The sequence below is a fragment of the Lampetra planeri genome, chromosome 47, assembly GCF_965212315.1.
Source record: "Lampetra planeri chromosome 47, kcLamPlan1.2.h2, whole genome shotgun sequence".
NCBI classification, from domain to species: Eukaryota; Metazoa; Chordata; class Hyperoartia; order Petromyzontiformes; family Petromyzontidae; genus Lampetra; species Lampetra planeri.
Genome location: NC_136153.1, coordinates 2,116,811 through 2,130,865, shown reverse-complemented (window position 1 = coordinate 2,130,865; position 14,055 = coordinate 2,116,811). Strand labels below are relative to the sequence as shown.

Below are 14,055 nucleotides of genomic sequence, written 5' to 3'. Positions count from 1 at the left end.
ATGCATTCTTTTCATGACATCACGTCGAATGCACTATTAGAATTGGGATATTGTTTTTAAGCATCAGGGGATGAATAGCTGAGTCAACTTCCGACCATGATTTTAACTTGATTGCAAAGATAATGATTGGCATTTATAGGGGGTTTAATTGCCTCAGCATATATTTTAAAATCAATAAACTGAAGCTATTTTTATTTTACCAGGTAAGGCCCACTCAGCTATACAGGTTCTTTTTCAGATGGAACCTGGCCACAAATAATAGCTCAACAAAGTGGCTTATCATGTGGAAATTTATAGCAGACAAATAATCTAAACGCATGTTTATTCTAAATGTTGAAGAGAAACACCGGAAGACCCTGAGAAAAATCCACCTGACCACAGAGAAAACATGCAAACTCCAAATATACACGTTTCAGGGTCGGGATAAAATTTACGACCTCCTGCATACCAGGCGATGGAGTTAACATCTTGCCACCACATCTCATCTCAATCTCAGAGGCCCAGGACGATTTATGATTCTTGCCAATAATGTGACGCACGATTGGGAATATAACTTAAGTCGTTGGGTTCGTAGCGCAGTGCGCTAACCGCTTACCTATGACAAAGATTCCCCATTTAGTCACACAGACAGTTGTGCTTAGTCTTGTTGGCGAGGAACCTATGAAGGCTTCACCCCTGACACAAGCGACACGGGGCACGTATACTAGCACCACCCTTGCTGATCTCATCAAGGAGCATAAACCATCATGCAAACTCCGGTCACCCTCGCAGCAGCAGCTTTTGGCTAATCATCGGACAAAGACGGTCACCGCATCGCACGCTTTTAGACGCATTTCTGCGGCCGTCTGGAATGCTCTTCCGATATTAGGAAGCCACTGAAGCTATGCTCTTTTAACTAATTTATATTGAAAACTAATTTCTTCAGAAGTTTGTTGTCCTTCCCCTGCACCTACAATTAGCATGGTCAGATATGTATGGTGCGAAAGAAGTTCAATGTACAAAGATCCCCCATATAGCCTTAACAGACTGTTGCTGTTAGCAAGCACATATGAAGGCCGGTACGGCACACAAGGGGGTGGGTGGTCAGTACCACGCCCGTCCAGCTTCGTCTCCCCAGTGGCATGGCCGAGGTGTTGTCCGTGAGCGGGAATCGAACCTGGGTTGCCGCGTTCGTGGACACAGCGTGCTCACCGCGACTACACGACCGCTCCCCACATACACACACCAATACCGATACCCACGATACGCCACTTAAGCGACGGCGACGTCACTGCGGCGCCTGTGTAAACACACAAGAGACGCACACCCGCGCATGCACCTGCTCGAGCTCCGCCACGATGCGCTTCACTTGCTCGGCACTGAGGTCATCGCGCGCCAGCAGCTGCAGGGCGGCGAGCAGCGCCTGTCCGTACACGCCCAGGCTCATGGCCGCCTGGCGGTAGAGGTTGGCGGGCGCGCCCATGCCCGACACCTTCATGAGCAGGTACTTGAGGCCAGGCCTCGTGTCGAAGTCGCGCGCCGCTCGGTACGAGTCGAGCAGCAGGTCGAATACAAGCGAGAGGTTCAGCATGGAGATGTGGCGCAGGAACGGGGCCGATGTCACCACCTGTGACAGTAAAAAAAAACAAGACAAAGATCCACCCCTCTCCCCCGTAAAGTATTTAACAGACTGTTGCGTTGCACGGATTTCCGAACCTCCAAGCAAAGGCTGCGGTAAACCTCATTCTCGGATGAGGGATGCTAACACACGGAAAACAAAAATAAAGAAAAACCGACACTTTTTTCAAATTGTATTGCTGTGGATTTCACACCTGATGACGATTGCTTGTGTTGCAGTCAAAACGTCGTGAGAATTTGTATTGTTTTATATTTATACTATTTTATTATTTCCCTTCTACGTGACTTTACCGAAAGAACCAAGAATATGAATCCCTGCAGTCACGAAAGCTTTAAATCAAAATTTAAAGATTCCCTGTGAAGCCTTAACAGACTGTTGGGACAAAGTGCTGTTAGTGAGCACCTATGAAGGCCGGCACGGCACACCAGGGGGAGGGTGGCCAGCACCACGCCCCGCCACCTTTGTCTCCTGTTGAATATATGCCCCCCTTTTTAATTTTAAAAATTATTTTTTTTTTTAAGAATTATTCTGCCAACATAGATAATATCGTTTTTTAATATACACGGGGCAACGTGAGAACGGACACGCCCTCACACTCCCACAGAGGCCCCCACACACTAACACAGATGTGCGCACACCTCATTTCAAAGGAAAGAGGGCATGAAAGAAGGGTAATCAAGATCATAAAAAAACTCCCCGAATTTCACACAAGAGGAACAAGGGAGGGGGGAATGGTAGCCGGGGGGGTTCTGGAAGAAACATCCGCTCGTAAAGAAAAAAAAACCCTTTTATAAGTACAAAACCAGGCCACGAAATATATAATTATATTCTTAACAAAGGAACAACATTAACAAAAAACACAAACGGTTTTTGAACCATGTTAGACAAACTAGTACAACTTAGCCATGAAGTAAGCAAACAGTATCCATCCTCACTACAATTGAAAATCAGACTACAGTCTGCACCAGAATCGCGACCCATCATTGTTAATTAAATACTGACATTATTTACCTTTATAGAATTTCTACACGGCCGGGCCGAAGCATCGAAGAACAATTATGGCATATATTTCGCTCCAAAACAAAATTCTTAGCCGGGATAGCAGATTAAATAATCACAAGAAGTCAAATAATAAGTACGGAATTAAAGTGAATATCCTAGGAGCTAACGGTGAATAAGGCTCTCAAAATTAACCAAACACAACAACCCCCTGAAAACAACAGCAGCAACACGACCGTCTTTGTCTTTCCGAGAGGATCTCCACACGCAGGCACAAAGCCGGGAAATGACACCAATAAAACTCCCGGGCAATGGCTCAAAGGAAATTAACACGCTCTCAGAAATAAATAAATAAGCGCATGCGCCGGGCGCTTCCACCGTGGAAAACAACCGTCTTTGTCTTCCCACAACACGGACAGCAAAAATTGCACACGCAAGGAATAACATCTCCATGAGAGATCGGGTCACGATGAAACATCGGGAACACGGTTTCGGCATAACTGGGGCATAATGGAATAAGTCGCATTTCAACTTCCAAACCAAAACAACTTAAGCTGTGTGAGACAAAAGATATGATCCCCGAGCGAGGGCGGAAATAATTAAGCTCGCTTAACGCGTAGGTTGTCGCGACAAATATTATTCAGTAACAAAAACATGGATTCGAATATCTCTTTTATATATATATAACTCAACGCGAATCATCGGTCTGGCTAATGTATAACTTCGTTGGCGCCGTCACGAGCCCCCCCCCCCTTCCAGAACGACAACAGCTGTGTCTTCAGAGCTAATAAACACGGACAAACACGCAACACACGGACGAACACACACACACAGGAAGGTTTTATGACAGACTTTGAACAACTCGGGAAACGGAGGGATTTTTCTCAACATAAGCCGGGGAAAAATCCATTCAACTCACTTCGTCAGGGGCCTGGCCCTCCACCACACATCGCCAGGGCTTCAACTCCACCACAGATCGTCAAGAAGCTTTCGTCATCCAGCATGACGAGAATCGCGAGGTAGCGACGTGCTGCTACAAGCCGAGGTCTGCACCACCTAAGAAGAATTACTACACTGAGCCGCCGAGCTGCGAGTGAAACGGACGGAGATTCCAGCTATCACTCTCGAGCCAACAACTTCAACCCAACGTCAATATCAGCAACGAGCGAAAGCATCGTTCTTTGCCAGAGCGACAACCAACGAGAACCGACTCGTCATCCAGCAGTGGAGAGAAAGAGCGCGCCACCGCGCCGTCAGCTACGAGAGCGCGCCACCGCGCCGTCAGCTACGAGAGCGCGCCACCGCGCCGTCAGCTACGAGAGCGCGCCACCGCGCCGTCAGCTACGAGAGCGCGCCACCGCGCCGTCAGCTACGAGAGCGCGCCACCGCGCCGTCAGCTACGAGAGCGCGCCACCGCGCCGTCAGCTACGAGAGCGCGCCACCGCGCCGTCAGCTACGAGAGCGCGCCACCGCGCCGTCAGCTACGAGAGCGCGCCACCGCGCCGTCAGCTACGAGAGCGCGCCACCGCGCCGTCAGCTACGAGAGCGCGCCACCGCGCCGTCAGCTACGAGAGCGCGCCACCGCGCCGTCAGCTACGAGAGCGCGCCACCGCGCCGTCAGCTACCGAGAGCGCGCCACCGCGCCGTCAGCTACCGAGGGCCGCCAAGCGCCGCCAAGCGCCGCCGCTCACCTCATCGCGGAGAAAGTGTCAGCTGCCGCTCGCACAGACGGCAGAGAGGTTGTATCACTCCCCACATACAGACTCGAGGAAACACAGAGAAAATCTTGTCAAACCAGTTTCCTTTGTCATAGAGCCTCGCCGAAGAATTAATTAAAACAGAGCCAGATTAGCTCTCCCGCAACACGCCCTCACCCACCATTGACTCCAACATTCCGTTAAAAGAATATTATACTTACCGATGAATCTATTGACATATACTTTCGCCTCGGGGAGAGAATAAGTGCTTTTATTAACGCAAAACGAAATGTGTCATGCTTGTTTTCAAACTCGGCCAGTCGCCGATGGTGATCGATACAAAAACGAACTAATGAGATGCCTGGTGGAGAGGTAGAGGTTACGATTGCATAATAATTTTTGGTCATTCAGTTCGTTAAATGCACAATATCGAAAATGCATAAGAGTTTTGAGTTATTCAATTTAGTAAATGCATAAGTGTTCATTCATTCATTTTAGTCAATGCTTAATATCGTAATTGCATAAGAATTTTAGTTATTCATATTAATCGAATGCATGATATCGCAAATGTATAGGGGTTTGGTTATTCATGAATTATTGACGCATGTTCGACCTGCATGATAGAATGTCACATGCTTGTTAGAATAAAATTGGTTGACACCAACTGTTCGAGTGCTTCTTTCCAAGTCCATGCAAAACCATCTTATTTTTGATAACTGTATCCTGTGATGAGATATGAAAATGGAGACCTAAATATCATAACACACACTAGGATAATCGGTAAACGTTTAATCATTGATCATCGTGTTATCCTGATTGACATAACTCTGGATAAACGAAGCTGAGCCTAATTACCACAACCGCTCACATTAACATCATCGCAAGCATCCGCAGACATTACTACGATTATCTCCGCGATTATCATAATTGATGCATACGATTACTCACACTATCATAATATATGCATATAATCACATGCATTATCATAATTTATGCATGTTAATACACACATTAACATAATTAATGCGATTTGCGCATTTTTTGGAAAATTATTAATTTTTATTATTTTCATCAAAATTTCATAACTCCGACAAATACAACATAATGGGGTGGCGTCGTCCGGGATTTCTCACAGACAGTGTTTTGCATGGATGATGGAATGAATCACTTCGTGTTAACCAGAATATCGTGACCAAACATTGCATTGTGATTGTAAACGGGCGTAAAACAAAAAAAACGCCCTCTAAGGTTAAAACCCAGAATAGCAGGTTGAAACAGAGACAGTGGAATTAAGATAATATCGTATCAAACCGATTGCACCCTGTGATAAATGGTGTTAGAGGTACGCACTCTGAATCGGAAAATAACAATAGCTCGAGTCAAACTGACTACACTCTGTGAGATAATTGTTTTATATGCACTCTAAAAGGAATTGTCAAAGTAACTCTTGCCATACCTAAGATGCTAGGATTAGGAATAATTTTTGAATGGGTTACGGGGTACGGGGAACTCGTATTAAAACGTACCGACCAATCTGTTACAAAGCAGTACAGTCAGAGAGACATATGGGAAGGGAGCTGTATCGATAACACGAACACACCTCGGGGGAAACTAATTGACTGGATAAAATGTAAGGAAGGCGAACACGATGCAAAAGCTGCAGAGAAGGCAGGACAGGACTCATGCCTTTTCACACAGGCATACAGACAGGGATGGTGGAATGAAGGAAAATTCGGAATGGAAACAGGAGAGAAATCGTCTCTAATAAACGAGGAAAAATGTCCTCACACCATCGTAAGGGAGGAGAAATCAGGGCTCGCGACACCAGCGAAACTCACAGACGTGGATCCACAGAATAAATATGGAAGTAACATTAAATCACACTCTTGGGTACGTGGACAGAGTCCAGGGACTAATCGCAAAAAAATTATGGATATCGAACAAAAAATCCTTGACAAACAGAAACCTTCACAATTCGAGAGAAGGGATGGAGAGATACATATGCAAACAAAAACATGTGAGATTGACAACTTCACAGATAGAGGGAAGCAAAATGTTAAAGTAAAGTCGACAGGACGTGCTCCACTAAGGGCAGAGGCAAAAACTGAAGGGAAATGGCAACACGAGCGACACGGCACTGGGCGCGCACACAGGAAATGCACACCGCTTAATCACGCCCCACACAGAACAGATAAAAGTGACAGATTGCCTGATGATAACTTGTTTGATGATGACGCTGTCGGCAATCAACTTTCGGAATACCTATTCACCAGTAAAACCCTTAAATTGATGGACAAGGCTCTAATCAGAATTCCCGATTTTGACCCCCACAATAAGACTATGGATATCCACACACATATCGCAACAATAGAAGAGGAGGCAATGATTAGAGGGCTGATGAGACGGGATGAAAAAGCGAGTTTGTTGAAACGAAGCTTACATAAAGATTCTATTCCATGGGTAAAGTCACTACCACACAAGGTTAGAAATGATTTTAAACAACTGAGCCTGGCAGTGATTCGGAAGTTTGGAGAATATTCGACACTCACTGAAGGGTTTTATGCTGTAAAATCGATGACCCAGGGCATGGACCAAGATCCACGTGACTACCTCGTACAATTTAAAAGAGCGTATTACGCAGGCGATGTGAATCAATACCACGAAGGAGATAAAATGTTCAAAATTATGTTTTTTGAATCCTTGAGCCCAGAGATTACAGAAAGGGTGAGAATGGTTTTGAATCCAGAAACCGCATCCTTACGCCGCATAGAGAGCAAGGCGTACATGGCATGGTTGTACAGAGCTAAGAATCAGAATTCGGATCCAGAACACAGGGAGAGGGATAAGGAACCCAGCCTCTCAGAGAGGAATAAAAATCACCGAACAGTCCCACAATGCCTAGAAGAGCAAACACACACGCACCTGTGGCAAAATAACCCAGAGAGAGGTTGGCACGAGAATGAGAGCGGCACAAAGCCGAACATTCAGAGGAATCGCAGGAGGGGGAGGTTCAGAACAGAACCATACCAACACCCCATGCCACGACACACACAAGGTCAAAATTACCCACAGAGATGGCGAAGTAACAATCCAAAAAAAATTTGGCACCCAAATGGGAAAAACACTGGGCCAAAAATGTACGAGAATCGTAGGAGGGAGAGGTTCAGAACAGAACCATATCAACACCCCATCCCACGACACACGCAAGGCTCAAATTATGCACAGAGATGGCGAGATAACCACCTAGCGGGAAGGTGTTACACAGACCGCGGAAGTATGGATGCGAACATTCAGGAGAATCGCAAGAGGGGAGGTCAAACACAATCGATCCAATTCCGACCAATTCCTCCACCGGCTATACCAGGAGGGAATAGAGGAATAACACAGAATGCGGTACAAATACATGATGAACCACCCGCCGAGGTTTTGTTAAACCCCGAGCTCAATGGGAAATACAAGCAGGCTGCAGGTGACAGGGCGGGCAAAAACACGGGCGGTGCTCTTGTGAAAGGCGCGCGGATCGGGTGCGGGGTTGCATTGAGGCGTGATCGGACAGTAGATAACAGACAGCAGAGACAAAGAGAGCACACAGAGACACGCCCTGAGGAGCGCAGGCGTGAGCCTTTGAATGAAAAATATCCAAGGGAAACCAAAATGTACGTGGATCGGAGTGCTAAAATGGAGACAAATGTTCATGACATATCGGGAATGGTGTTAAAATCTAACACACTCGTAAAAACAAAGAGGGCAACATTACGAGGGACAGAATTAAATCGACACACAAACTCGGCAAATGTGCATGTAATCGCAGAGAGAGCGAATGCCACGAACCAAGTGTCAAAGTGGGTTGTGTGCGCGAATTCTGATTATGTACAGCACAATTTTTCACCACACACTCCCACGACGCGAGAGAGTGAGAGAGAAAATTACAAAAACGAACCCGAAAACCGTGATCGAATTATCAAAGTGATAAGTGGTAAACCAGGCAACATGAGGAAGGTGACGCATAAATGCGTTCGAAACCGCTACCTAGCGTTTCCCAGGATTTAACAAAAACAAAGATGAAATTCGTCGGAATTATGATGTATGAGAACCATGTAACTGATGATATCGATGTTTTAACGTGTTGTTAATTTCCTTGCTTAATTCAAATGTAACCATGGTAAGCAAAAACAAAAATGAATATTCGTCGGAATTATGATGTACGAGAACCAATGTAACGCAATATCGATGTTAACGGTTGTTATTTCCTTTGCTAATTCAGATGTAACCAGATTAAGATTGTAATACGTGCACGCGCGTTGTAAGAAATAACCGCCGAGAGTAAGGGCGGCTGATGGGATGCATGACATAAAAAGGGGGCATTACTTTGTTTGAAAATTCGCCAGTGGCCAAATCGACCCCTGATAATTTTCAAAAGGGCGGACTGTTGAATATATGCCCCCCTTTTTAATTTTAAAAATTATTTTTTTTTTTAAGAATTATTCTGCCAACATAGATAATATCGTTTTTTAATATACACGGGGCAACGTGAGAACGGACACGCCCTCACACTCCCACAGAGGCCCCCACACACTAACACAGATGTGCGCACACCTCATTTCAAAGGAAAGAGGGCATGAAAGAAGGGTAATCAAGATCATAAAAAAACTCCCCGAATTTCACACAAGAGGAACAAGGGAGGGGGGAATGGTAGCCGGGGGGGTTCTGGAAGAAACATCCGCTCGTAAAGAAAAAAAAACCCTTTTATAAGTACAAAACCAGGCCACGAAATATATAATTATATTCTTAACAAAGGAACAACATTAACAAAAAACACAAACGGTTTTTGAACCATGTTAGACAAACTAGTACAACTTAGCCATGAAGTAAGCAAACAGTATCCATCCTCACTACAATTGAAAATCAGACTACAGTCTGCACCAGAATCGCGACCCATCATTGTTAATTAAATACTGACATTATTTACCTTTATAGAATTTCTACACGGCCGGGCCGAAGCATCGAAGAACAATTATGGCATATATTTCGCTCCAAAACAAAATTCTTAGCCGGGATAGCAGATTAAATAATCACAAGAAGTCAAATAATAAGTACGGAATTAAAGTGAATATCCTAGGAGCTAACGGTGAATAAGGCTCTCAAAATTAACCAAACACAACAACCCCCTGAAAACAACAGCAGCAACACGACCGTCTTTGTCTTTCCGAGAGGATCTCCACACGCAGGCACAAAGCCGGGAAATGACACCAATAAAACTCCCGGGCAATGGCTCAAAGGAAATTAACACGCTCTCAGAAATAAATAAATAAGCGCATGCGCCGGGCGCTTCCACCGTGGAAAACAACCGTCTTTGTCTTCCCACAACACGGACAGCAAAAATTGCACACGCAAGGAATAACATCTCCATGAGAGATCGGGTCACGATGAAACATCGGGAACACGGTTTCGGCATAACTGGGGCATAATGGAATAAGTCGCATTTCAACTTCCAAACCAAAACAACTTAAGCTGTGTGAGACAAAAGATATGATCCCCGAGCGAGGGCGGAAATAATTAAGCTCGCTTAACGCGTAGGTTGTCGCGACAAATATTATTCAGTAACAAAAACATGGATTCGAATATCTCTTTTATATATATATAACTCAACGCGAATCATCGGTCTGGCTAATGTATAACTTCGTTGGCGCCGTCACGAGCCCCCCCCCCTTCCAGAACGACAACAGCTGTGTCTTCAGAGCTAATAAACACGGACAAACACGCAACACACGGACGAACACACACACACAGGAAGGTTTTATGACAGACTTTGAACAACTCGGGAAACGGAGGGATTTTTCTCAACATAAGCCGGGGAAAAATCCATTCAACTCACTTCGTCAGGGGCCTGGCCCTCCACCACACATCGCCAGGGCTTCAACTCCACCACAGATCGTCAAGAAGCTTTCGTCATCCAGCATGACGAGAATCGCGAGGTAGCGACGTGCTGCTACAAGCCGAGGTCTGCACCACCTAAGAAGAATTACTACACTGAGCCGCCGAGCTGCGAGTGAAACGGACGGAGATTCCAGCTATCACTCTCGAGCCAACAACTTCAACCCAACGTCAATATCAGCAACGAGCGAAAGCATCGTTCTTTGCCAGAGCGACAACCAACGAGAACCGACTCGTCATCCAGCAGTGGAGAGAAAGAGCGCGCCACCGCGCCGTCAGCTACGAGAGCGCGCCACCGCGCCGTCAGCTACGAGAGCGCGCCACCGCGCCGTCAGCTACGAGAGCGCGCCACCGCGCCGTCAGCTACGAGAGCGCGCCACCGCGCCGTCAGCTACGAGAGCGCGCCACCGCGCCGTCAGCTACGAGAGCGCGCCACCGCGCCGTCAGCTACGAGAGCGCGCCACCGCGCCGTCAGCTACGAGAGCGCGCCACCGCGCCGTCAGCTACGAGAGCGCGCCACCGCGCCGTCAGCTACGAGAGCGCGCCACCGCGCCGTCAGCTACGAGAGCGCGCCACCGCGCCGTCAGCTACGAGAGCGCGCCACCGCGCCGTCAGCTACGAGAGCGCGCCACCGCGCCGTCAGCTACGAGAGCGCGCCACCGCGCCGTCAGCTACCGAGAGCGCGCCACCGCGCCGTCAGCTACCGAGGGCCGCCAAGCGCCGCCAAGCGCCGCCGCTCACCTCATCGCGGAGAAAGTGTCAGCTGCCGCTCGCACAGACGGCAGAGAGGTTGTATCACTCCCCACATACAGACTCGAGGAAACACAGAGAAAATCTTGTCAAACCAGTTTCCTTTGTCATAGAGCCTCGCCGAAGAATTAATTAAAACAGAGCCAGATTAGCTCTCCCGCAACACGCCCTCACCCACCATTGACTCCAACATTCCGTTAAAAGAATATTATACTTACCGATGAATCTATTGACATATACTTTCGCCTCGGGGAGAGAATAAGTGCTTTTATTAACGCAAAACGAAATGTGTCATGCTTGTTTTCAAACTCGGCCAGTCGCCGATGGTGATCGATACAAAAACGAACTAATGAGATGCCTGGTGGAGAGGTAGAGGTTACGATTGCATAATAATTTTTGGTCATTCAGTTCGTTAAATGCACAATATCGAAAATGCATAAGAGTTTTGAGTTATTCAATTTAGTAAATGCATAAGTGTTCATTCATTCATTTTAGTCAATGCTTAATATCGTAATTGCATAAGAATTTTAGTTATTCATATTAATCGAATGCATGATATCGCAAATGTATAGGGGTTTGGTTATTCATGAATTATTGACGCATGTTCGACCTGCATGATAGAATGTCACATGCTTGTTAGAATAAAATTGGTTGACACCAACTGTTCGAGTGCTTCTTTCCAAGTCCATGCAAAACCATCTTATTTTTGATAACTGTATCCTGTGATGAGATATGAAAATGGAGACCTAAATATCATAACACACACTAGGATAATCGGTAAACGTTTAATCATTGATCATCGTGTTATCCTGATTGACATAACTCTGGATAAACGAAGCTGAGCCTAATTACCACAACCGCTCACATTAACATCATCGCAAGCATCCGCAGACATTACTACGATTATCTCCGCGATTATCATAATTGATGCATACGATTACTCACACTATCATAATATATGCATATAATCACATGCATTATCATAATTTATGCATGTTAATACACACATTAACATAATTAATGCGATTTGCGCATTTTTTGGAAAATTATTAATTTTTATTATTTTCATCAAAATTTCATAACTCCGACACATACAACACTCCTTCGTGGCAATGTTTTTACACACCGCAACAGATACTCATTTGAGGCTGAGGACCAGTTAAGATATTTGTCACTGGTGTTGACCATGAGCGGGAATCGAGCTCGAATCTCCATGTTCGTAGTGCAGCACGCTCATCACTACAACTACTGCACACACACACAGAGTTTGTCGTTTGTTCATTTTGTTGGGTTTGTTTTTCAAATAAATAATTTTAGAATCGTGGATGCTGCCATGGCTTATCGGTTAGCGTAACGGACTTCCAGAGGCGGCCAGTTGGAATAAACTGACGGGGAAGGTGAAACAATGGACACATTTCTTAAATCAACCCACCACCTTTGTCCACCCAGTAGTAAATATAAATGGCTGAACCAAAGTTAGTTCACCTTGCAGGTCAAGTGCGGTGGGGTCAACTGCCACCCCATCTACGTACAAGACGCCGGGCCATCGTGGTAAGAGTAGGCCAATGTCACTAGAGGGGCTCTCTGGACATCCCCCCCCCACCCTCTAGTGGACACTGTTCTGCCAGTGGTGGAGTGAGTAAGCAATTGCAAGACTCCACCTTTACTTATATATTGTAATTGTGCTCCTGGTGTCCTGTGCTAATGAGATGAAGACGTCTCTATTCGGTACGAGCAGAGGGCAATTGAACATCACCTCTCGTCAGCAAGCAGGCTCCACAAGTTACCATCACAGAACTAGAGGCGGTCTCCGGTTTACGACAGTCCAATTTACAGCAATCCACACTCACAACGCCACCATGGATCAAATTACGATGCATCTTCCGACATAACTCCGAATGCATTTGAACAGTCAGTCTGATTTCCAATGTGACTTGGCGTGGAGCTTTTGTTATTCTCAATTTTTTTTGTGAATTTTTACCCATTAAACCCCGTTCAATACGACCGATAAAAGGATGTTTATATTATCTATGGGACAACAGGGTCTGATTACGACGATCCAATTTACGGCGGCGTTTCCGGGAACGCATTGCTTCGTAAAAGCGGGGACCGTCTGTGCTTATAACTGCAGTCCCTTGTAGGTATGTTGAACTTCTTTCGCCACGGTGGCAAGATGTTAACTTCCTTGCCTGGTATACAGGGCATGGGTTCGATCATGACTCTGATTCCTGTAAATTTGGAGTTTGCATGTTCTCCCCATGGTCACGTGGATTTTTCTCCCGCGTCGTCCGGTTTTTCCCTCCACATTTAGAATCAACGCGCACTTAGAATATTTTGCTGCTGTCAATTTCCAGGTGATAAGCCACTTTGTTGAGGTATCATTTGTGGCCAGGTCGCTTCTGAAAAAGAGCTACACAGCCCAGTGGGCCTTACTTGGAAAATAAAATAATAATAGTTGAGCCTAGTTTTAGTTTTGCACGTAGCCAGCCATGCCTTTCTTTCTCACTGCACTCCCTCGCGCGCCCTGTCGTAGACAGAGGTGCCCTTCGCATCGCAGCCAAAACCCGACCTGCAGCGGAGCCACCACGGAGACGGGCGAGTGATCGTCACACGAGCCATCCAGCGAGCGCGACCCCGAGCCGGGCGGGACCGCCGGCTCGTCCAGCAGCAGCAGCTCCAGCAGGTTCTGCAGCAGCACCTGGTGCGACAGCAGCCGCACCACGATGCTCCGGAAGGGAATCCTGCAGTCACAGTGAGGGGCGGGGGGGGGGGGGGGCGTGCGTGTTGGCGTCAGCAGTCACCACCGGTTTCACGGCGATCAATTTTAGCCCTGGCTAGGAGTCGGAACTCGGGTTGCCAGGTCCGTAGCGCGCTACACTTACCGCAAAGCAGCTGCTGCAACCAATGGGTATAGCAAACGATCGATAGAATAATGTTCTTCTGCTTGCTTTCATTCTTGTATGACAGGAATGAGAGGTAACGGGGGGGTTGTTTTACTAAAATTGTATCCGCTGACATAAAGAGATTAGAATTATGTAGGGACAGTGCCTTTTGATG

The 14,055-nt window shown here is 46.5% G+C and overlaps 1 protein-coding gene across 1 annotated transcript in view; it reads right to left on the bottom strand.

The window, feature by feature from the left end:
• ARFGEF3 (ARFGEF family member 3) overlaps positions 1–14,055 on the bottom strand; it is a 104,931-nt gene that overhangs the window by 15,047 nt on the left and 75,829 nt on the right. The window contains 2 exon segments of the mRNA XM_078615416.1: positions 1,319–1,606; positions 13,568–13,739. Coding sequence (XP_078471542.1) covers positions 1,319–1,606; positions 13,568–13,739 — 460 coding nt within the window.